Genomic DNA, 26,446 nt, shown 5'->3' on the forward strand with positions numbered 1-26,446 from the left:
CTCGGTCCGGCCCGAGGGCCTGTCCCCTCTGGAGCAGCGGCTGCCGGGGCCTCCCGGCAGAGGCCAGGCCACAAGGGGGTGTGGGTGTGTGTGTGTGTGTGTGTGTGTGTGTGTGTGTGTGTGATGTTGCTTTGTTTTGTTGGGTTCGCTTTTTTTGAAAGGAACGAAACAGACTCTTTTTGCCTGTCTTCTCACACCCTGGTGCCCCCACTGAGTCCCGAAGCAGAGTCACAGCAGGCCCGGCCCGGCCCAGCTCTCCCCTCCCCGCCGGAGGAGCCGCTTCCCTCGCCGGCTCCAGCGCCGAGCCTGCTTATCTGGCGGTGTCTCAAGTTACTCCCCCCAGGCAGCTTGAGCCAGTAAAACTAGATCCTTTCATCTCGGCGGAGCTTACCGACAATCAGCCGTCTGGTTTCCTAGGAAACAAAATCTTGGCTAGAAATAGTGAATCATTTCCAGGTCACTTTCAACATGGAGAGTGGAGCAGGGAAGCATTGGACTGAGGAGGAGGTTAAAGCCTTGTTAAGCGTCTGGTCAGAAAAAAATATCAGAAAGCAGCTGCACGGCACGCTGAGGAATAAAGGAATATTTATCTACATTGCTAAAAGGTTACAGGAGTTGGGAGTGTGCAGGGACTGGAAACAGTGCCGTGCAAAGTACAAAAACCTGAAGTACGAATACAGAACGGTTAAATATGCCCACAACTCTGGGGATGTCACTAAAACCATGAAGTTTTTCCATGATCTGGATGCCATATTGCGATATGAGCCTGTCACACAATTAGCAGCAGAAGAAAACGGCAGGTGTTCTGCGACTGAGACGCAGCTGAACACAAGCCCCACAACAGACAGCACGCAAGGTAAAAAAAAATACTTTTGCTTCTATTTTTCTCTCTCTGCTTAAAACCCAAAGGGAACAAAACCGAAGCCCGCCTTGGCTGGCGCTGGAGCGGAGGCTGCTCAGCCGCGGCAGCGCTGTTAGAAGTGACTGGATGCACACCTCGCGCAGGGGAATAAAATGTTAGCACCCACCAGTGTCGAAGTCTGTAAATACAGCGTAATTCCGGCTAAATTATGCTAACTGCCTGTATTGCAGCCTCGGTGAGTACTTGCTAGTGTCCAGGCTGCTGCACTGGGTGGAAATGCTAAATTTAAATAAAAGCTTCTTTCTTTCCCCCGCCTTTCATTTGCAGCACTTTGGAAGCGGATTTTGTAGAACTCCAATTCAGATGTAAACATAAAGAAAAAGAAAAGGTTGAAACTGTCAGGGTGTTGTAAAAATCGTTATTTGTTGCAATGCAAGTGAAATTTAGGATTTTTATTCTTATTTCTCATATACATATATCAGCTTGATATTTAGGTGTGAAGACTTAAAGCAAATTATCTTATAAACAGTTTTACTTCAAATATTCAAGAAACAGATGCTTAATAATCGCTCATTAAAAACTCTAGTTTAGCAGTGAAAGTAAAAATTATTGTAGTTATCAGACTATTTTGCAGCAGACCAAGTGAATACAGCTGCCTTTATTCTGAAGTGGGTTTTACTAAATTATTTGCATCTCTTGTTTTATTCAACCTTCTCTATATATTCATTTAAGCTCTGCTTAACATTTCATTAGGGTCAATCTGCTGTTTGACATCACTCAATTCTCCTTGTCACATCCTAAATGTCACTGAAGTGTAAGCCCCAATGATAGTTATAAGTACCAAAATAAGATGACTAAAAAGAGAAATTAAAAGCTTAATTTATTCCCATGGTATGTAGCAATTTACATTCATTAAGATTGGGAATATTTTTTAAGAAAACAAGAAACTCAATATTATTGTCAGAGGATATTGTCAAAGGCATGGAAAGGAGATGGACATCGAGCTTGTCCTTGTACCATTTCATGTCTCCCTCTACATTGCTGCTTTACAGATTTAAGGAAAAGAAATTGCCATTTTTCATTGCCATTGTTTACCTTAACAAAAAGCTTGACCTTAATTTGTCATCACTATCAGAAAGCCTCTAATCTGTCAAAGTCACTTCAAATTAAAATTACAGTTTTATAATATTGTAATGTGCTCTCTGCACTGTGAATTGCAATCCATTTTTATTTTTAAACTTGCAAAACTCAGGGTAATACAAGCTGATATACTTCAGGGACTACATGAAATTAAGATAGTGTCCTACATCTGAGGACCAGCCATTAGATTATCCTCTGTGTTTTGATGTAGTTTGCACCTAGTAATCCTAATTCTCATCTGCTTTAGACCTCTAGCAAATTTAAATCAGCAAAAGTTAATTTCAACTGTGAATCCCAAATTACAGTAGCTATAAAAATAATTACCCCTGGGTGAGGCATGCCTTGTTTTGAAGCACTAGGACTTAAAACTAGTCAAGTTTTAAAGGTGGTATAATTCAATATATCTCTCGATTGCACAAGCACTTCTGTTACTCCCTCCAGAAAAAAAAAAAGCAAACAAGTTTCACAGATAAGCAAAAATTAAATGCCACTAACAGTAATAATGCAACACTAATGCAAAAATTGAAATGCAAATACTTTCACAACCACCACACTTGAGCTGCAAGGAAAGCACACTAAGATAGAAATGCGTCCTGCAGCTATGCAGAATGCATACATGCATCCACAGCAAGGGGCTGAGGGAACAGCTGTGAGATCATATGCTTTCTTATTTAAGAATGCAAGCCAAGCAACTAACGCTGTCCTAGAGGCCCAGTCCTATTCCACCTGCAGTCAGAGTATGATGCCTGCCCAGCTCAGTACTTTGAAGAGCACTTGTAAGGCAAAACTGGCATCAGTGCCTCTGCAGCAGATGCTCTCAAGTCCTTTAGCAGGGACAGAGCTGCTGGTGTCGCTCACACAGGGGAAAAGGCCATTCCTGGCACAGGCAAAGGCAGCCCTCTGCTCCTGCCCCAGCAGTGACTGCAGACCCCTCCTGGGATTCTCTCTTTCAACCACTGTGTGCTACAGGAGAGAAGAGGAGAGAAAAATGGTCCCTCACCTCTTTTAAAAGAGGCAGAGACATCTCATTTTGAGGGGGCTGGAGGAATCAAGGAAGCCTAGGCTTACAGCTTGGATAGCAAGAACAAAATGCTATCCACAAACTAAAACCTGTGACTGATAATATGTGTTCACCGTGAACATCTTATTTTATTTTAAGAAACTGGTACCTGTACTGATTTGTCTTCTTAAAAACATGACGGGGACAGGGCATGTTCCCAAAACAATTCACCATGTATTCACCATTCTGCTTATCCTCAGTCTCAATAGTCCTACACTTGCTTAATGTAAAGATGCAAAGCATGTCTTTACATTATCTCAGCTACTGGGAGATTGCTGGGGAGGGGGAGCAACAGGAAAGGAGGAAAAGAGACTATTTTTTTTATAGGACTGAATGGTATTTCAGTAGTGTTCCCCTGAGGATTTTTCATACGGGGTAGAATCAGTTTTCTTTTGAAAGTGTATTCGAAGAAGTTATTATTGAAAATCTCAATCAAATCTGGGAGGGGTGTCTCAGGATAAACCTGCTAGCAACATATACCAGTTCCCAGCTTGTTCGTGAAAAGATAACACTTTATGCATAAGCACATGCAAAACTATAAGCAAAGAGGTTCATGCTGTCCTCCCAAAACATATGTCAGAGGCAGACTTGTAGCTTAAATAATAATTTTAAAAGAAACAAGTCAATACATTTATTTCTCCTCAAGTATAGTTTGTGTATTATCGCACTAATCAACAACCAAGAAAATCTACGTGAAGTGACAGGTGCGCTAAGAAAAATGGTATCTTTCAATAGGGTTCAAATGAATGCCTTCCCATTTTATTAATCAAGTTAAATCAGGTATTAATAAATTAAATACATTATTTACAAAATACTTACCTAGTAATTCAAGTTATTTACACTTTTTATATTTCTTTCTTTATGTTTAAATATTAAGCCACGTGTCACCTTGCTTGACCTTCACTTTACAAATGCAGAAAGATTATTGCTGAGCAGAAATGCATCAGCAATGACTGGCAGAAAACTCAGCTACTAAAATGCAGGAAGATCCTTCAGAAATGCTGACATAAAAACATGACTTACACATGGTTTTCCATGTTTTTACTTTCAACATGTCATTGACAGTGTTTTATATATTTTTTTAAACAAGTGTGCAGTACTTTTTTTGAGTAGTTTTCCTGGTGTAGTAATTTTGTGGTAACTGTTCTTACTTACTAAAAATAAAAAAAAAGTTTCTCTTTTAAAATAACAATGTAATTAACCTTAGTGATGTTAGTGCCTATGGCACACTCAGAAGCCTTTCAGCAGAGAATTTATTCTCCTCTCCCTGGTTTACTTTGCTGCTCTTAAGCAGCTGAAACGCCAGTCCTGTCGCTGGGAGTGGAGGCATGAGCAGCAGCTCCTGCCAGGGAAACAGGCAGACAGCTGAGAGCAGTCCGAGATCAGGCCACTGCATCTATCAATCATCGTGAGCCTTGCTGAAAGTCAGGAGGATTTAGGATGTTTTCAAACGCAGTTTGCAGTTTCACCGAAGTCAGGGGTAGGAGGTTGCATCCTAACCACACCTCATTACTGCTCCCCATGACCAAGTGCCCTGTCTGGCTGGAGCTCACAGAAGCTCAGCTCCCCTCCAAGGAATCAACATTTCAAACCCCTGTCAACATGGTATGTTGGAAAACAGCACACCACCACAGGACAACTTACAAGTGTGTACTCTGAAAATCTAGCTGTTTCTGAACCTGATGGACACATGCTGCTTTTAAACTTACATAGCAATTGCTGTAATGTTCCTTTTTAAACAAATGTAGAAAAGCTATGCTGGAAAAAGCTAGGCTTAATCCTGTCAGCTACAAATACGTCTGTTGTCAAGTTGCAATGAAAAGTTTTGGTTCTCACCCCATATTGCAAATGAATTTCATTGATTTCCAGAGCTCTTTGCAGAACATCCTTGTTTTCTTCATACTCTTCTAGGAATTTATTTTTATTACATAAATGGATTTGCAATTTTATGACGCTGTGTGCAAAGTCTGTCTTTATTTGTATGTCTCTTACTTTACATTATCTACTTTACCCTGAATACTGAGTCAGAAGAGCATACAAGTCACTAGAATCAAGTCAGTTTCAACCAAAATTTTAAAAAGCATTTCAAACAGGCTTCATATACAAGACGTAAAATTATTTTCCTCCTATAATGCACGTCCCCTTTATGGGGACAGGCTAAATTAATTTAAAATCTAATTTAACTACAAATTAATTGCAAAGATTTCAAAGTTAAAGGTCTTCTTATGGTGTATGGACACTTGAATTTAAACTAATTTAAGCTAATTTGGTCCATACCTATTTTTCATCTAAAAACTCTTTCCTTCCCAGGTGAACTACCAGTCTCTTTAGAAGATGATGAGGATGCTCCAGGAGATCCACTACTTTTTATATCTCATGCCAGACCAGCTCAACTAGGTATAGTATGACGGTACAGAGAGATCAAAAACTAAAAAGCAGCATGGGTGTCAGAGCACTTCCTGACAGCCTGAAAACACTGTCATTCTGTTTCTGACCAGCACAGCTTTAATACAGCCACACTCTTGCACCACCTCCTTGCCAGTGTTAGCACTCAGTGGTGATGTGCATCACTAGACACTGACCACTGTACATGATGTAACACCTGCATGACCCCCATTTGCATGCAAAACACATCTCATGCTATAGCTTAATCAGGGTAACTGTATTAACCACATTAATTTTGTTAAATGTCAGTGGGAAAGTATGCCAAATGCTAGCATGGATACCCATGTCAGCTTGTTGCTTTTCCCTAGCTATTTTCTTAAGTCATGGATGCTTAAAGCAGCATGAGTGAGTGGCCTGAGCCAGGAGAGAGATGCAGGGCAATCCTGACTTGCAGTGGTCTCCAGCATCACTTCAAAGTCACCTCTCCAAGCAAGGAGTGGTCAGCAATGCTTTAGTCCAACCAAGCACAGAACTCATTAGGACAACATCCTACTCTAGTAGTTTTGCTCAGCAAAGTTACAAAGCAAAGACATAAAAGACAGAAAGAGGAAGAGCATCCAAGGTGTGAGTCCCTTCAAGGGGCAGCTACAGGAAATGGAGAAACATAAACACATTTTAGGCAGATTTAAGCAACAGATGTGTTTTTTCACTGTCTGGATGAACAGCAACTGTCCTGAATTTCCTACATGCTCTTTCTATTTTTTACATGCTCTCTGTGCCTTAGTATACATTCCACTCCAGTCACAACAACTTTCATTACAACTTTCAAATCAGCAAGGTGCCATATTCAGGAAGAAAACAAAGCACAGGCTAAGCCTATGGCTATTATGTTACACATGACACCCCTCTTGCCTGGCATAGAAAGAAACTAAGGAAGAGACCAGAATGTCATGTGGAATTCATGCACATATAAAATATTTCATGCACATAAACAAAAAATGCAGAAAGTATCTGAATCAAATTTTACAGGAACACGCTTTTATTTCTCAGTGGTTAACACACTGCCTAGCAGAAAAGTCTTCAAATCTGAGGAAGCTGCTTTCTACAAAGTCAGCAAAATAACTTCAATTGCGTGGGCTCTCAAGTACGTAGTAATAGGAAAATGCCCTCTCCTACTGCCTCTTCTAGTCTGTAAGTTTCAGGCACTGTCTCAGAAACCATTGAAAGAACAATGCTGACCTCTTTGTATATATAATGCCTAATATTTTGGTTTTATTTCAACAGATCTCTCAGGCTTGAGGAAGTTTAGAAAAAGATTAAATATGGCATAAATGCATCTTTCAAATTTAAAAAAAATGTATATCCTGCTTAAACTTTTTTTTTTTTTAAACAAATTAAGACTAAAATGCTTTTAAGACACAAAGAAAATTTTTGCACTGGCCATAACAACTTTGTTTCAAAGCGGTAGTTGTAGGCAGGAGATTTTGAATCAGCATGTTTTTTAAAGGGAATGAGGAACAAACAAACCCACCATTTTCCACTCTGCACACAGCAGAATAAGTGAGCAATATACTGAGTCACCAGAACTCATTTGAACCAACATCTACAACCAAAAGTGAGCTCAGTCGGAAAAGAACTGACTAGTGAGAAATACTGGTGTATTTACAAAGAGTAAAGAAACTTTATTCCTTGTAGATGCCCCCATGCTCTATGGCTTTGACTGGGAAGTGTAGATAGCACCTCCTTGCATTCTTCATCCTCTCTTCTTGTCATCTTCCCTAGGCCTTTCCTCTCTGGCCTGTCTGACATTGGCAGTTACCATCTGTAGCAGTTCCTATGTTTGATTCATCAGTAAATCAGCATTTTCTTTCACTCCCTCAGGAAGAAATAGAGAAAGCATAATTGATGTGCCACCTGAAAATTACCCTTCTCAACTATGCTGACTATGAGCTGGCTGCTGCAGAGTCCTGATTAACCCAGGACTATAAGGAAAAAAATATATATATCTGTTAGAACAACTTATTGACAACTAGAATGAATTATGGAGACAAGCGAAGCATGGTTTTATCTAGGACAAGTTTGTCCCCAGACAAACAGCTTATTAGGTTATTAACAGGTTATAACAGACAGGTTATTATAAATATGCCCCACTGAAGCTCTGTGCACAATCAAGGGTCTGATACTATTGCCATCACACACATCTTAGTGGCTATAAAGTATGGAATCCCCATAATCTGGTTTGCTCTTCCAGAAAAAGACACTGACAGAGTCATTTATCACTGCAGTATGACTGTCAGTTTTTACTGTACAAAAAAACCCAAAAACTGTGCATTTTCATGCTGCTTTATTTGATCATGCCCTGGAATTAGTTTTGGGTTTGTTTATTTGGGGTTTTATTAGTTATTTTTGCAAGGCTTTAGAAAATGCATGAGAAATCACTTTTCAAACTAACCTGATAACCAAAACAAAGTCTTAAAGCAAATTCATAAACAGAAAAAAGGAAACATTAAAAAAATAAAATATATTTTAGTGTTTTAAGTTATTGCATTGGTGGGAACATTTATCTCATAATGTTAAAAAAAAAAGTTGTTGACTGGAGAAAATGAAAAAAAATCTTAGTTTTGCAGAGTAAGACAACTCACACTGATTTTCACTAAAAAAACCCCAATACTTTTGACTGATCTGCCCTGAGAAAGGTTCAGGTTCTGTGCCATGAGAACTGGGTTCTCTCACACAAATGTTTGACTTAAGCAAAAGTCTCCATTCCTCTGCTCCCCTCAACTGGGGTGCTTCGTTAAGAAAGAAGGATCAGATTCTTTCGATCCTTACCCAGCTTACATCTCTCCATGTGTGTAAAAACTGAAGCATGGCATGAATGCAGCAAGTTAAGTCTTGATGCTAGTGTCAGTGACTCAGGGCCAATTTATTATTGTGCTCATGCAGCACATCCTATCTTCCCAACAGTGCTCTTTTCCTCTCTAGTGTCTGAACAACAAAGCAGCTCATCAGTTGTTCTCCAAGGTCTTACAGGTAAAAATTCAGTGTCTTAGGACACAGAAGAAAGAAATGTTCCTCTTAGATAAATTAAATGTATATGTTCTATCTTAATGTCTGTCTTCAAGTGAAAGCAAAAATTATATCAGAATTGACACTGTTAAACTGCTGACAAATTAATAACCAATAGCTTAATTTTAATGTCACCTCTGCTCCGTCTTTCTCTGGGGAAACAGTGTCCTTCATTCCCATTTTCTCTGTCCTTTCCCCACCCCAACCACCCAATGCAGGTAACAAATATCTGTGTCTCTCCCCTACCCCACACAATGCAGGTAATCCAGCATCATCAGTAGAGGCTTCCAAACCATCGGCTTTTATTCCTACAGTAGCAAATGAAGGAGGAAAACACTGGACTGTTAATGAAGTCAGAGCCTTGATACGCATATGGTCAGACAAAAATATCCAGCAACAACTGGAGGGGACAGTGAGAAATAAAAGAATATTTGAACAGGTTGCTGCTAGACTGCGGAAGTTTGGAATTGACAGGGACTGGAAGCAGTGCAGGACAAAATACAAAAATCTGAAACATGAATACAAGAGTGTAAAAAGTGCCCAAGACTCAGGGAGTACGAGTAAAAGTATGAAATTTTTTAACGAACTGGATGCTATTCTGGGGCACTGCACCATGGAACAAGCAAGTAAATCAGATAATGATGAAAGTGAGAGGCCTCCAGAATGGACAGAAGCAAAATCAGAAAAAGATTCTGCAGGTAAGTACTTCAACTACCCATATATAATTTAAAATTTTTAGTTTTCCATCACTAAACAGATCTTAAACTCAAAAAGCACATAGAGATTAACCAATTAGGGGTGGAAAAATACTGAATGGAAATTTACTATTTTGTCCAGTAGCTTTGTATTTTGTTAAAAGGTAGTATTTCAGATTGAGTGATTGCCCTGTACTTTTTTTAATAGAACTGAGAAGCAAAAGAAGGAAAAAAAGATGAAGACATAGGATAAACACAATTCCAGTCAAAATCATGTCAAAAGAGACTGTTTCTGCTTTAGATAACAGAAATGGATCTGAGAGATAGTCAGACTGTGTTACGGGAAAAATTAAGACATTGAGCAAAAGAAATCTGTAGTAACAGGCATTGGTTAAAAAAAAAAATAGCATCTAAATTGTCTTTCTCTTATGGTCCCAAATAGCTCAGTTTGATTGGCCTTTGAAGCAAGATTCCCAAACTGGTGAGACAGCAGTGAAAATAGCAAAAGAAACAGCACCAAGAATGCTGGCAGAACTTGCCTTTGGTTTTGGGTGATTATTGACAATTAATGGTAATGGATGATCAAAGCAGAATTAGAGTAGACTAATGAACCTACACTACCCAAGAGTTACGACATTTTTATCGGTATGTACAACCAGAAACATACTTGTTGTTTAAGAACAGAATTAAACATTAAACTTTTTATTTGAGGTGAGAGGATGACACTATGTTGGCCACATGTAAGACCAAAAGTTAGTAAAGTAATGTGAGAAGTCAAGGAAATTATTACATGAAGACAGTCTGGCTGAAAATGTTAGAACATTTTGGGGGAAGATTCATTCTTCAGTTGCCATTTCTAGACATTGTGCTAATGCATCTACTTTACCTGCTGGCATAAAGAGCATCCAAGGCTGGTTGGACTTTTAAATTTGATACACTACAGCTGTTCTTATAAAGTATAAAAATTTGGTGCCCTAATATATTTAGCATTATTTACACAGAAATGCCTGGAGACACAGGTGAAGAGGATTCTGTTAGTAATATGTCGGAAGACCTACAGATTGCAGATATAAAGAAAGTTTCTGATCCAGGTAATCTGAAAAGTCTTCTATTTTATATAATAATATAATTTAAAATTAATTTCTAAAATAAACCCAAATTGTAATTACAGGTAGAAAATTCAGAAACTTAGAAAACTTAAAGCCAAGAGATAATGTCATATAAACATCATGTCCTTATGTACACATTTACAATGTCCTGTTAAATTTGATAAAATCACTCCAGTAAATAATCATTTCAAAGATTTGTGACACAGAATGTAGAGAAGAAATTACTGGTTTAAGCAAGCTGAGTGGAATGTCCTACTGCATTAACATTTACTTAACCTATGTATTTCCAAGGATTAGAATTGTTCAGTCTCCTGTGCATGGACTAATAGAGCATCTCTTTTTCACAATATATGATCAGGATGTAATTGTGTAAGTGCTTATGTCAGGGGATGAAAACTTCATTTAAGAGGCTTACTGAATATGAAGGTCATATGCTCTGCTCTTTATGAAGAAAGATTATGGTTTACATCTGAAAACATAAATTTCAGGGGAAGCAGGAGTTTAGCATCCAGCCAGAGACACATGAAAGTTTCTCAGGCTGACAGGTTTCATTGTCCACAACAGAGCACCTCATGTTCTCTTTCAGCAGTGTGAGGCAGAACGTGGTCTAAATTAAGCATTAAGGAGTAGTCTTACAGAATTTAAAACGGTCTAATGTGAACTTGAAAGATTCTAATACCAAATTAAAACTCTTCCGACAGATGATGTTATTGTAAATACTACTCCAGAGAATCGGGCAGCTCTGCATATAACGAAAGAAACAGCTATGACAAGTAAGTAAAGAAATGGTTGATCATAAGAGGTAATTTAAGGTGTACCAGACAGAAACATTTTTTGTTTTGTTTCATTCAACAGCAATTACATTAATAAATTTAAATTTACTAACCAATTAAAAAACCCCAACCTTTTACCAGCTCACCATGGGCACTTCCATTGAGAAAAACAGTTTGTCATGAAAAGTGCATTGCCTATAGGGATCTCATTTTCAGAGAAACAAATATGAAATAAATAAATGGCATTTTGTGGGATCCAGTTAAGACTACTTAAAAAAATGTATTAAATTCAACTTCTCCCCATAAACAAGTAAAATTACTACATACACTTGGACAGTAGTAAGACACTGTAATAATACATAGATTCAGCAGTGCTCCTTAACTGTCATCTGGCAGTTTTCAACCTCTTGGTGCTACATAATATTGTAACTTTATGGACTGCACTCTTCTAAACAAGCTATTTTAAGGTGAAGTTAAATGAATATTTCAAGTAAAGTTATGAGTACACATTTCTGTCATTTAAGGTAAGTGTAGGTGTAAAGATATCTGTAGTTTACCTTGGTTACCATCTCCTTTTTCAAATATGTGTATTTTAACTGTATACTTTGTTTGTTTCTGGGTAATTGTAAATGCAATATGATTCCGTGGGGAAAAACTGAAATAGCAAGTGGTTCAAAAGTGCCTGTGGCTCAGCCTATCCACTCCTAAGAAACTTCTGTGGAGGAACAAGACAAAAAAACACATTCCAAGGCAAAACTGACAAACAAGTTCAGTTTGCAGAATTCTTTCTCTCATTCTGAAACAAGTAATACACATGCAAATAATTTTTTTGCAGGTGCTAAAAGACACCTGGTCTTTAGTTTTATTAATGGTGACATAATAAGGTATTGCATAAAGCACAGAAAAGATGCACACTTTTTACATCACAAGATCATGGAGACCCTTTATTCTCTAATTGTGGACATGCCTTTTGTAGACAGCCCAAATAATTTTGAAGTGAGAAACTGGTAAGAGGCTGTATATACCTCTGAACTCATAAATATACATGCTGATAAACAGTGAAAAAGGCAAACAGGCAATGATACATTACATTGGTTGTTTGATACGAATAATGTCTCACAATCACTGACATTTAGGATGTGACTTTTCATAAAAGCTCCTGCATATTCAACAGAAACTTTTGTAGAAAAGTGTTTCTCAGTACGCATGGAATTATTAAATTTATAAGTATTTGTGTGCCGTGAAAAAAAATTGTAGAAAACCCCCATTTGACATAAATGAGAATTTAGAAATTCTGTTAAACTCATATCTAGGTATCTTCCTTATCAGTATATGCAGTTAATGTACTCTGACCCAGAGCTGTATATACATTTGCTCAGATATATATCTATATATATACATGTGTGAGTTAACCTGGACAGGCATTGCCTTCTGGCAACTGCAGCTGTGTAAATGCACAGGAGATGCACGGCCTGCTTCAGAGTGCACATGCTTCTCATGATCTGACAGTGAATCTGAGTTAGGAGCCACAGTAACACTGTCACTACTGCCAGTTTTCAGAAACAGCCCATTTAGGTTTGTCATACTCTAGTAAGAAATATATTAAGATGGTATTAGTCAAAGGACAAATACACCAGTTTCAGGAGAACACCTAATGATTTGATGTGGCATGGTATTGTTTTTCTCCTCTGCCCATATGAATTTGTTACTCAAAGAGCAGCAAATGCCCACATGAGAACGAGAAGACAAAGGTAAATAAATCCTCACAGCTCCTTGCACAGCCTGTCCTAGTTCCTGGCATGTTGCTGTCAGCACTGCCCAGCTGGGGGAGCAGAAGGACTACAACAGTCCCCAACTCATGGGTTTTCAGCTAAAGTGTCCTGTGATAAGCTGGGGACACTGTGGGTTGCTCTCTCTTTTGGCAAAACATACCCCACATTGAATCGATCTGCAAATAAAACCTTATTTAGTAATTTTCACCGATGTTTTCAGTTTTGCGGGATCACTTGCAGCTGTTACAGAAATCTATTCAGAAGAGCCAATTACTTCAGTCTGTCAATCCAAACTCCAGATACATTCCACGTGTGTCAGACTTAGCAGTATGACCACAAGGTATATATAGGTGTTTGATTAAATTTGAAGTGCCAGGGAACAACAGTGGAGATGAAAATAGGTTTCTAAGAAATACCAATGTTCTGATGTTCTTAAAAATACCTACAGCAAGTATTTTACTTCAAATTCCTTTCCTTGTCATTATTTTCTAGGATTTTTGGTACCCTATACACTTCACTATATGTCCCTCTCAGAAAAAAAATTGAGTAAGTAGTGACACTTCCAAAATACATTCCTAAGCAAGGGCTTTTTAAAAATCTGTTGTTTAAAGTTAAGATCTTACATTGGTAGACACTCAAGCACTTGACATTGGCTTGAACACTTGCTGCTGTGTGCACAGAATTTTAAAATGTAGATAGAAAGTCAAAAGATAATGATTTCATACATATGCCCCAGGCTAGTGTTAAGCAGTGTTTCAGAGAAGTGCAAACCCCAAAGTACTTGATTATTCACTGCCTTAGCCTAGGCATATTTGGGCTGCAGACATAAACTCTTAACTGTGCATACACAGTTAAGTTAGTTTTCTGTATCCACTCTCATAGATCTGTATGACAGAGATGGCAGCAACTTTGCAAGTTGTTGGAGCATAAACGTAAGTCACACACTGAAAATTTTCCCTAGTTTTAACATATCCCACTTCCCTTTTATACTATACAAGACACACATGAGAGTAAGGATTAGGAGACAAATTACTAATCTTGCCTCATGAGCCAGAAAACAAGATAATTAGTGATGGTGACAGAGTGCCAAAAGAGAACAGAGCTTGTATCAGTCTGAGTGGGTGAAAGGAAAGACTGTGACAGCATTGCTCGAGTGGCCTTGTGAGCAGTGCTTCAAACACAAAGTAGAGATTAAGCATATTTGCTGGCAACTGTCTATAGCTTCACCAACAATGCAGATGGAGCCACTGTGTTTTATCCGTGCCAGAAACTGTCGATGGCTTGTTCTGTTTGGCTCACTCTTCTTGTGCCTTTCCTTCAAAACTCTGAAAGGTGCCTTAGGAAAAAAGCCAGGCTCCCTACCCACATTCTTGGCTCACAAAAAAAAAAAAAAAAAAAAAAAAAAAAAAAAAAAAAGGCACATGATGCTTATCACATCATAAAGAACATCTGATGCAAACAACGCTGTATCGATCTATTGATCTGGGGGTAATTTTTAATAAAATGGCTCTAGATTAAACTTTATTGCTCAATGTTTAGGGGCAATATTCTCAAATTGACTGAGAATAGGCTGGGAGCCAGAAAACTGCTGTCATTGATCCATGATGTGGCCTTCACCATTTAATCTCTGTAGAGCAGTGTCCTCACTGGGAAGCGAGGATCAGCAAGACCACTTGCATCATCCCCCTGCCCATACCTCTGTCCCAGGGCAGAGGGGTGGAATTCTCCCTTAACGCCAGCGAGCCAATGGCAGAGGAATGGAGATCTCCTCCCCATGGAGGGGAGCCCAGGGACACCTCTGTCACCCAGCTGGTGTGATGTAAACCCCTGCAAGCTGCAGACGCAGAGATGCTCTCAGGATGGGCTTTAGTACATTGTCTCCAGCAGGCAGGCAGCCTTACAGATCAATTGTCTAAGCATAGCACCCTGATGTGTCAGTGACCTTGCTCCTTTTGGGGCTAATTCAAACACTCTTGGCATCAGTCACTTGGGAATCTTTCAGTAATTTCAGTATATATTACACCCTTTATGCAAGTCACTGTCTTGCCTGTTCTGCACGAACATTTGCCAGTAACTAGATATCTTACACCCACCATCAGTGAACCATTCTACAAATTCTGGTCCAGGTTAAAATAACATGTAAGCCATAAACTTATATATTCCAGCTGTTATGTGATGTTCTAGATTTACTTTACAAGGGGGTACGCTCTGCTCTTAAGCCTATTACTGCAGATAAATGGCAGCTTTAATGCATTAAGAGAGGAAATCTCTAACAGTAGTTATCATTGGTGGCATTCTGAAGTAGGTGACTCTCAAGACATCACTCAAGACATGTTTAGTTAATAAGAACTCTGTAAATGATTATTTTTTACAGAAATCCTTGAAGATGACAGGGACTTTGCCAACTCCACCCCAGCACCTCTGGAAGCTACACAAATAAAGAAGGAGATGATTGATGTAGGTAGGTCAGGACTTTGTCATGATAGTTTTAACAGGACATTATACTTCACTGGGCATTACAGATCCCAAAGTTTCATGTTATTCCAGAAAATTACACTTGTTCTACATTATGATAAATTGTGGGCTTTGTTTGATTTCATAGTGCAAAAAATGCATGAACACTTATTTCTCCTTCCCATAATTATAGCAAAATCTTATTTTCCCAGACAACATGCTTCTTTTAGTATGACTGTATGATTAGTCTGCATTTGATCGTGACACAAATACAGGTTTTCTTACATAGGTGCTAGAGAGGATAAAACGGAAAGGTAAATAGCTGTCTCAGAAACTCAGAACATTTTATACCTTGTCTGTATTTTCAAACTACTTCATGACAGCAATTAATATCAGATGGGTTATTATCACGCAATTTCCATATATATATTCTGAACTATTTTAAATATAAAACTGAAATCAATCCCTCAGCAATATGTAGAAGTCATATATTCAATGATAAGTGATCAGGAGAAGCCTTGTTTTGTTTAAAATGTGAAAAATTAACATTAGAACACAGTAGGGATATGAATATTCTGGAAAAAATTAGCATAAAAACAATAGAAGATCACGAAAAAAAGACATCAGAGGAAATAATGATGACATTGAAATATAGTGACCTGATATCCAGGATCAAAATATTCTGTACGGTAATGCTGTTTGTATGCAGAACTTAATAGAAAAAAAATCAATTTTAGTGATTCTGTGAACAGCAAGTTTCTACCATAAGAATATTTCTATTGCATGCATCAGGCATATTCCAGGCAAGAGCTTTCTTTTTAGCCATTATGTTATCTGTAATTTGGATGTTGAGACACCCTATGCAACACACCCTTTACAACTGTTTGCATTGGCTGATCTTGATTATGAAAGACAACTGCAGTGACTGTGACACTGAGGACAACATCAGAGCAATGTCATCACAACAATGATACACAGAAACACAAGTGACACTGAGGATAAAGTAAATCTGTGACCCTGGAAATTGAGACATAGTGAGGTCACACGAATCCAAACTAAAGAACAAAACGTCATGCAGCTCAACTGACTGCCTCATACACACAAATTCCCTATCATGTAATATCCAACTGAACACAGTAATCATGCAAGTCAGCATTACACAAGTGCCATTGCCAAAGACAGGAAGAAATCAGAGAGCCAGTATGGTTGAGAGAATGAGCACAGAAATGGAAGCCATGGGGAGGTTGGTAACGGTTTTAAAAAAAGGAATCTCTTAGGAGCCTAGGAGTAGACCTACAGCTCTATTTTGGCCCATTTCCAACAGCTTCAAGTGTTAAGGAAGATGCAGACAAGTGTCAAGGAATGAGAGACTGGGGATGGTATGTTAGAGAGTGTTTTGATTGTCTGGAGCTCTTGATGGTGACAGTAGGGTTGAGGATGTATGGGTAAGAATCAGGACCAGGCAATAAGGGAGGTATCCTGGTGGGAGTCTGTTTTTGACCACTCAACCAGGGCAAAGAGGCAGCTGAAATATTTTATAAGCAGCTGGGAGAAGTCTGACACTGTGTGGCCCCTGACAAGCCAGCTTACCAGATATTTGCTGGAAATACAACACTGCAAAGGACACAGCCTAGGAGGTTTCCTGGAGTGTGTGGCTGACAACTGCCTGATACAGCTGGTGAAGGGAAGGTACCCACTGGACCTGGTGTTTGTGAATAGAGGATTGGTGGTGTTTGGAGCCTCTTGGCCACAGCAGTCACAAAATGTCAGTGTTTTCATTTCTTGGTGAAGTAAGGAGGGAGGTCAGGAGAACTGTCACTGTGGACTTGGGCAGTGGTGGAGTCACTGTCCCTGGAGGGATTTAAATGACATGTAGATATGGCACTTAGGAACATGGTTTACTAGTGGACATGCAATGCTAAGTCCCTCCTAAATGATTCCATGATTCTGTGATTCTTCAAGTCTAATGAGTTAGACTGAGGGCTTAGGACACTTTTAGGTGGAAAGAGGTGTTTCCTACAGAGGATAACAATAATGCTAGCAATTTATTTGTCTAAATCCAAATCTATTTAAAACTGTGTGTTTCTACAGATGATGATTCTATAAGCACTACCTCAGAAGACAGATCTTTCACGCCAGTAGCAAAACAGATGGTTGGGACAGGTCAGTATTAATTTCCATGCATTTATTATGAAATAAATCACATTGTAATTTCACTACCAAAGCTGGAGCAATCAGATCTCTATTGTGATCTCAGCTGTGTAAACACAGCTCTACTTTTCTACTCCTGATTCCATTCTAGCTCTGTTAGTAAACTTAAAAATCAATTTCACAGCTCTTCTCCTTTAATGAGCAAAACTTGTATTAATACTGTAGTTCAACTTTGCTTTCTGTACATATCTAATGAGCAGCATCTGCCTACATCTGACTATTTTTGAGTCTGAAGATTTTTATTCTTCTGTTGAATCCCAAGTAGCCTTTTCATTTGCATGTTGTCATTTTAATTTGAAACTACTCTTCTCGCCAATGCTGAGATCTTTAAAGCTTAAGGATAGCTGCTTTCCTACATGCAACAGTTGGATACATCTGTCTTTGATTTCACAACAGTGGCACAATTATAGTGGCAAAATGTTGAATTTAGATGCCTCAAAGAAAAAAGAGATTCCACTTGCTATGTATTTTGCATACTTAAGAGAAAACAATTGTGTATGGATACTAAAATTATAAAATTTAAATATTAATCTTTAGTTGCAATTATGCTTTCATATATGTATATTTAGCATGTATTTATAGCACTTTTAGTTAGTTGGTCTTTTTATTTATATTTTCAGACAATCACATTCCCTTGGAAGAAGCACAAAATCACTTTAAAGTTATTACAGTTAATGATACAGGAGCAGGAAAACACTGGAGTGACAACGAAGTTAGGGCTCTGATAAACATATGGTCAGATGAAAAGATACAACAAATGCTTGAAGGGGCCACAAGAAATAAAGAAATATTTGAGGAAATTGCCAGAAGGTTAATGAAATGTGGTATAGACAGAGACTGGAAACAATGTCGCACAAAGTACAAGAACCTAAAATACGAATACCGTGCACTGCAGAAAGAAAATGAACATCTTGGAAATCCCAGGAGAAAAATGAGATTTTATGATGAAGTTGACTGTATCTTAAGAAGACAGCCGCTGGGAACCTCAAGCTGGGGATGTGAAAGCTCAGGTCTCCTATCAGGTACTAAAAACTTCAGTGATGAGATAAAGTGCTTCAAGTGAATTTTCAAAGTTGCCTGTTGGAGCCATGCTGTAGGTGTGAAATGTGTGGCCAGAAATGGGGAGGGAAAATAACTGGGGAAGCTGAATCTCCATGGTCACATGGTGAACACTCAGGGAACTCAAGTGGTCTATGGAGACGTGTAGAAGTAAGAATATTAGCAAAAAGTGAAAGCACTGAAGCATTCAGTGTTATTGGAGAATCTTTGCTTTTGAAAGCCTAAGTGACATACAGTGAAATGGTGCTAGAACACATGGCAGGTTTTAGAAGTCATACAGCAGGCATGTAAAATCTGACAGAGCTGCAAGCTCATACCATTTAGAACTGCAGAAATCAGTAGCAATCAAGCCAAGTGCAAGGACTCCAAAAACCCCAAACTACATTAATTCAATACACATTGGAGTCAAGAGAGAGAAAAGTCCAGGAGAGTGATGTTTATATGAGCACTTGTAATAACTGTCTTAATTTTGCTAAAGCAGATTGTTTTCAAAGTACAGTTTGCTCCTATCTTAGTATAAAAAACCCTCTGATCTAGAAACCACACAGCTAATCTTGTGTCTGCTGTAAGGGTTCTTGTGACTGGCCAACTGCTTCAGACTTCAGGGGAACCTGCCCCTGCTCCAGGCAGATTCGGTGCTCTTGTAGAAGTAACTGAACCTCTGCAATTGAGGGTTAAATTTACTTAAGGTAAAGAAGAACTAATTGTGATTGTTCTCAGTATGTTAGATAATAGTTTGCAACAGCACAAATGTTAGCTGAGGACTTTAATTTCTGCAGCAAAGGCCAGATGGACGGCTTGAGCAGAAACTGCTGGAACCAGCCTTAAGCCAGCTGTCCTCAGTCATGAATCAGAACCCTAGTGTGGTGTCCAAGGGCACCATCCAGTACTGCATTAGTTGTGGCTGGAATGACATCCATAGAGCTGTGGGATTACAGTTCTCCCCTGCCTCAGTCTTGTGCTCGATCATATTCTCAGTACATGTAGCTTCTTCCAAATACAGAATCCAAATATATTACTGCTTGTTTCTACTCTCCATGAATGGAGAGATATGGGATATGAGATAAGGGATATGTCCACACCAAGAATGTTGTCAACACCAACAACAAACCTGGCTGTTTTACATTTTAGCATGCTGGAAAAGGACTGTGTAATCTGTGAATGCTGCTTATGGCCAGTAAAACAATAACTTTTCAGAAAAGAAGCTTCAGTTATTAATCTGAGGCATCTGCCAAATAAATGTGTCTTGTCCTAGGGTATTTGCTTTTGTAGTATAAATCTTTTTGGTATGTGACTGACTGTGCCTTGAGAATCTTGACGAAACACTTAGTCATCTTGTTTTTCTCTTCTAAGTTTCAGTGGGAGATGCTACAGACACAGGATCTTTGAGTATCAAGAGAAAAATATGGAATGATGGTAAGAGCCCCTAACTTCTAAAAGCATCTATACAATGCTGTTGAATTGGATGCCAGATTCTTACATCCAGTATTGAAACAGTTAAAAAAATATAATCCTAGAACTGAACACCAAGCTCCAAACCAACATTTTTCTCTTACCTACAGCAATCGACAAAACAAGAGTTATGATAAAAATGTAGGCATAAGGAAAATTGTGATTTATCTATTTCAGCCCTCATCCCTGGTATAAATGAGGTAAACGTCAGGAAAAACTTACTTGATTTGTAAGAATCATATGCAAAGAAAATATAACTTTTAAATATAATATATATAATATATTATATAATATTTTAAAAAAACAAGATGTCTCAATTGTGTTGCTTAAGGGAAAGTAGGAACCGGCATAGTCATGGATGTGATTTCCTCATATTACACTAGTGTGTCTGTAAGCATGTCTAATGTGTTGTACACAAGAAAACAGGTTAAGACAGCTGTGCAAAAGATGAGGTAGACTAGAGAGAATCATGGAGAGAGAAAAATGATGTGAAGAATAGAAACATGTGGTACGTGATCTGATATGGGGAAGGTCAGCAGCTTACTTTTCTTCCTACAAAACTGACAGGACATAAATAAAAAGAAAATCAAACAATGAGGAACAAAAAACTTAAAGAGCTCACCACTATTTTTAATACTAAAATGGTATCTACAGACAGATTAAGAGAAATGATCTGAACATTACATGTTTTAATTCAACCTCTTTAGTTCACCACCACAAAGTGTACTAACACTATTTAATCACTCTGTGTGATTAAATAGACCTTCATTTATTTCCTGTTATGTAAGTACCTCTTGAAGAGGGCTGTAGCTAGGCAAAACTGAAAGTTTGAGATATAAGTGATTTTTACAGGGTCTGCTGCATTCCTACTCTCCATTATACAACATCAGGCAAAGCCTGCCAAAAGAGGAGATCAGAAGAACAGCTTTAGGAAAATCCAGAACATGCCAAACTTCACTGTCAGCAGTTCATTGACTTGTGCACGCTAACCACGTACTTTGCTTTTGTCCACAGAGGTGTCACCTGTTCCATTTAAGAAAAGTGCTTCTGAAAACACCATACTCCACTTCCAAAAACTATTAACAGAGAGAGTGCACACGGTAACAGAAGGCAAAAAGTTACTGTTTGAAAGGCTTTGTAAGCAGGAAGAAATGCAAGACCTCAACAGAACACAGCTGTATGCTGATCCATCAGCCATACAACAGGTTGGTTTCATTAACTTTCTATGAAATTAACATGCAAATAGATTCTGTCAGGTAGTATGAAATGAAATACTTAAAGAGTCTATGTTACCCACATGAGTACATGAGCTTGCTTACCTTTAATAGTAACCTTCGGTCATTTAAACTAAAACAAGGTGTGAGTTTCCATCACAATCCTTAACTAGCAGCTTTTAGCAGTGATGTCAGTTAGTTGAATAAAAGATATTACCTCTGCCTATATATCTTGGTTCACCTACGTGCTACAATTAAAAGACTTAATCAAAAGAAAAATAATACTTTAACTGATCAAAGAAAACATATACAGTTAAAATTTCATCCCTTCATTTCCAATTACTATTTCCACGGTCTTCCTAACAAGTTAGTCCTCTGCAATTAACCAGTGAGTTGAAGCCATAGAAGAACTTTTTAGTTAGGCAGGGCTGGTGGGGAAATCACAACTCTTAACTCCTTAACCAGCATCTACCCTCCTCCTAGCCTCTCCCCCTCCTTATGCTGGTGTGAAGGGATGTCCCCCTCTGCCTGCTGAAGGCTTGCAGCAATGTGCAGCACTGAACTGGAGAATTCAGTGAGCAAGAAAGAAAGAACACAGAATTCATGCCTACGAAGGAGGGGCAGGCATGAGTTATGGTCTCTGTTCTGTACTGGGCAAGGGATCTGTTATGTCCAGTAACCCACATAAAACATGTGCAGGGAACAGTGACATGCTAAGAGACAAATGCCAGATCATGACTGTTATTCTACAAAAATCCTACTACCCACCACTTCATTTTGTGGCTGTGTAAGTACTTCATGATCTGTATTACATTTGCAGGGTTTTTCTTTCAGTGTATTCCAGCAAAACAACTTTCTGGATCTCAGTCATGTTTGGGCATATACCTACACAGCCCAGCCAGAGCCAGGTCAGTTCTGGGCACATACAAAGGCACAGCTCAAGTCCAACAGTCAAGTCTTTATTGCAGCAGCAACAGTCACCAGGTTTATTTACACACAGAGGCCTAAATTCCATCCAAGTCCCTCTTCATAAAACTTTACATAAAAATATTACTGGAAATAATGTGTTATTTCCTGTTCTATGCTGAATCATTTCCTTGTCACTTCTTTTATGGGAGACATTATGAAGACAAGTACTTTCCACCAAGCTGGATTTAATCTGCTATTTGACTAGAATTTTAAAAACAATTCAGAGAACTCAGGAGAGAAATCCCTAGAAAATACTAGGTTTTTGATCATGTTAATTTATGCAGTGACACAGATACACTTTTTTTTCAGTTTATGCTTATCTGCCACTTTTCACGTTTTACACTGATTTCTCAGTATAAACCTTGTTTGGTTTGCAATACTGTCACTGAAACCATCATTTCCAACAATACTAGTATCACCACTGGTTTAAAAATCTTTCTTCTCTCTCTCTCTCTTCACAATGAGTTGGTTCAAAGGTACATCCTTGAACTTGCATTGTATTACTTGCACACAGAAGTGTTGTCTTTGGAAGGAGGACAAGGTTTGCCCCTGCCATCACAGCATTCAGGTATCCCTACAGAACATGCTGAGTCAGCTGAAGACCTCCCATTCCCACTCTACTAAAATCACAGATTAGTCCCTCCACATGCAAACCATAAAAACATGTGACCCAACCCTAATTCAACCACTACATTTAAGTTTAGTTCAATTATAACTTAAATTATTTGAAGTAACTGTACTGAAAATAAAATGAGTAACTTACATGTTTTGCTCTATCTTCTCTGTTTCATGAGTACAAGGCTGAAACTGACTTGATAACTCATTTCAACAAGATTCCCCTTTTCTCCATGCTACTCTGAGCAATCCAGCTCTTGCTGGATGCCCTGTAAACCAGTTCATCTCACTAACCTCACAGAAGACTAGCCCATCTAGTAAGAAAAAACCCTAAATGTTTTTTCTGTGTGAGCTGAAGTAGCTCAGCAAGTTCCCAGATGTGCCAGGATTAACTCTGAACAGCTGAAAAGTTATTTTTGTTGCAGTGTGCCTGTCCTTTTAGAAGAAATACTAACCTGAGGGAAGCAGCTAGCACTGCAGAGATGACAAACTCCATTTTAAATTCTGCATGATGCACAAGGATCCAAATCCTTCCAAACCTTGCTGTCATTCAGTACAATGGCCCCCAAACCCCTCTTTATCTCCTTCCAGAAAATAAAAAATTAAGACTTTTAATTCATTAAAATCAGCAGACCTTTCAAGAACAAGTATCTGTTTTTAAATGATGATATTCAGGTGAGAACAAGACAAAAGCACCGAAGCAAACGATTCATTGAATTAGCAGGTCAGAGCAGAGAATTGCAGAGCACACTTGCAGTCTTTACTTGGAAATTGTTCATGTCAAGACTAGGTGGTAGACACGAAGCAAGAACTGACTGAAAAAAAAAAAAGAACACAAGTGTCTTTACTTTCCAAGTAAGGCGTTTTTTTCTCAGAAAACTTTTCAGAGAGCAGGATTTATGTGACAAACAAATGTCCAAAGAAGGTGGACTTCCTTTTGAGTGGGATTCCTCTTCTATTCTGCTTTGTGACTGCAAAGTATAGCTTGCTTTTAGTAAATGTTTTGTCAGAAAGCTGTCTTCTGCCCTGCTGTTAATTTATTGTCAATCAAAGATGGTAAGAGATGTCAGGTGCAAGATGGGGTATTTGGCATCATCTGATATTTGTGTGCTAGTCCCATTTATACAGATAACAATTAATTTACTTGAGACAGATAAAGTGATATCAAGACAACCTTTCTTCACTTTGGTTGTAGTTACAATTCCACATAGCTTTTTGCTTAGAGACAAAATTACTAGGAATGTTGCATGTTTAGAATTCTGGTCATCTAGAGTTATGATCTGTCTCCTCTGGACAGCATCTCCAGGAGTAGTGACAATGGGCTAAATAGAATGCTGCTAGGCCAAAGAATTTCTCAGAACAGTCCCTTCAGAAATACTATTAGTTAATCCAACTCATCCTTCCAGTGTATTTTTATATCCACTCAAGCTTTTGCTGTGGCTCTGCTTTACATTTGTTACAGGCACACAGTATTTAGTCCAGACACACTTACGGGCCATTGACATGGAACGTGGGACACCATTTGACACGTGCTAAAAGGTTATGTGTAGGAACTACCACAGGACTGCAGTGGTTTGGGAGAAGAGCCTTTCTTAGACACAGATCCTCACCAGAAAGGCCACACCAAGCCATCATGTCCATGTAATTGATCCTGGGAATCATAACATAAATTAGATCATGAAAATCTTCCAGCTTAATAATCAAAACCAAATAATGATGGCAAGAGCACCAATCCTATAAATAACAGATTTTTGGGATTCTCCCTCCACAGATGTCTGCATTATTGCCAGAGGGCCATTAAGATTAGTGTGAGGGCAAATCTGTCTCCAGTTTGCAAATGGCAATACTGAGATTTTTGAGTTGTAGTAGATAAATGGAACTATTACCATGCTGACCTACATTAAAAAAAACTTCATTCTTCTCTAAAGCACACTCATTCACTAAGATGAATGGATCACTGTACACATCTTTGATAGGGCTGTTATTTTGGAATGTCCTCTGAATGCCCTTTTAGATAATGTGAGAAACTGTCTGAGCCAAAGTCTTTGAGAATGAGCTTCAGGAAGCAGAAATACTTGCACTGATGGTGGATTCACAAGCCCTATCTGCATGATTGGCCTTAAAGACTCTGCATTCAGAATCATCCTTTCTTTCTTATGTAGCTAGATATCCTTTGTGTTGACACAAGCATCCGTATGGCCAAGTTGGTACCCAGCTGACAGAACTGATTTAAATTAAAACTAACCTAATAAAAAGCCCCTCCAGACAACCCTGCTTTTTTGTTGGCTTTTTTTTTTTTATGGGAATGGTAATGTAAGACATGGCATTATAGATATATAGATAGTGAAGCCAGGAGATTTTATATGAACTGAACTACCCAGTGATAACAGAGGTTGCTGCATACAACCATCACTCCATGCATGAGGCTCAAATTTAAGGTATGGGCAGACAAGCCAACTGAGCAATCCTGTGAAAATTACTGGAGAGCTGTATAATGCCTACATGGATGACTTACCTACAGTCAAAGTGAAGAAGAATGAACAGTCTAAGCCCAGCTCTCTAGCTAGGTTAATGTAATGGGAAGTCTTTTGGCCACAATAAACATAACAGAAATGTCCTCTTGTATCTCTTGTTTAGTACCATTTCCCTCCTGTTTCTTCCACTCCTTCTTACATGATCTCATTTCACCTTACTACACATTCAGAGATAAGAGACTGAACTACATTTTGTGACATGTACATTGAAGAGACCTCAGCTTGGTTAGAATGAAATCTGGCTTCTCTTCACTTTCCAAAAATGAGTGTGCAGGAACCTGAGCCCTGCAGGATGTTATGTAAAACAACCTACCAGGTAGAAGAGCTCACCACAGCAAAAAAAGGCCTTGCTCCTCCTCCCGCCTTGCAGGAGCAAGCTTTGCTGAATGTAATTAAGCCAGGCTGTCATCATCTGCAGCACACAATGGCCTAAAACTTGAACCAAGACAGAACTAAAAGAAGGGTTTTTACAACTACATTCCGTGTCTGAAAGTACTCAGGAATGTTTTACCAGCACATACAGCATGAATGTTCTTGTAAAATACCACACAGACTCAATAACTAGCTAGGCAAACATCTTATCCTGTATATTCCATAGGGAGTTTACATAGAAATATGACTAATAACAAAATTTCGTATTTAGACAATTAAGGTATTTGACACTGCACTTCTTGTACCTGGGAATGAGGGCTATGTTGAATGTATTCTTGAGATGAAATTAAGAGATAAATGCCTTACATACCAAATTATCAGGAACATTACCTGTAGTATATCTGAGTTCCTCAGAAAATTCCTTCCCACCCAAACACTATTGCAATTTTAAGCTTTTTGATTGAAAGATTCACACTGTAAGTCACAATACCAATGGCTTGCTAAATAGCCTTTAAAAAAACCCCTATCTTGTAGCCAAGGCGTTGTATATGAAATGTAGATAAACACTTTGATTGTGCTATATTGAATGCAGGTATTTGGAAGGATGGCTAATGAGAAGCAACCAGTGACTTTACCAGATTGAAAGAGAAGTTAAGTGTCTTAACTTACTTTGGTGATTATGTGGGTTCTGTTATATGGGTTTT

The 26,446-nt window shown here is 38.6% G+C and overlaps 2 protein-coding genes across 2 annotated transcripts in view; one reads left to right on the forward strand and one right to left on the reverse strand.

Annotated features, from left to right (window-relative positions):
* PPAT (phosphoribosyl pyrophosphate amidotransferase) overlaps positions 1–26,446 on the reverse strand; it is a 40,678-nt gene that overhangs the window by 10,429 nt on the left and 3,803 nt on the right. The gene's annotated exons all lie outside the window — the stretch shown is intronic.
* LOC134044340 (uncharacterized) lies at positions 469–23,348 on the forward strand. The gene is made up of 10 exons (XM_062493522.1): positions 469–856; positions 5,373–5,459; positions 8,774–9,211; positions 10,210–10,299; positions 15,237–15,323; positions 17,408–17,479; positions 18,148–18,549; positions 19,940–20,002; positions 21,053–21,243; positions 23,262–23,348. Exons 1-10 carry the CDS (start codon positions 469–471, stop codon positions 23,346–23,348), a joined length of 1,905 nt encoding a protein of 634 aa, XP_062349506.1.

This window comes from Cinclus cinclus, chromosome 5, assembly GCF_963662255.1.
Source record: "Cinclus cinclus chromosome 5, bCinCin1.1, whole genome shotgun sequence".
NCBI lineage: Eukaryota > Metazoa > Chordata > Aves > Passeriformes > Cinclidae > Cinclus > Cinclus cinclus.

Excerpts from the sequence above, each read along its gene's own strand:
- LOC134044340 (XM_062493522.1), top strand. The coding sequence starts at position 469 with ATGGAGAGTGGAGCAGGGAAGCATTGGACTGAGGAGGAGGTTAAAGCC. Across the intron at positions 857-5,372 it reads CACAACAGACAGCACGCAAG|GTGAACTACCAGTCTCTTTA; the intron begins GTAAAAAAAAAT and ends TTTCCTTCCCAG. Across the intron at positions 21,244-23,261 it reads ATCCATCAGCCATACAACAG|TGTGCCTGTCCTTTTAGAAG; the intron begins GTTGGTTTCATT and ends TTTTTGTTGCAG.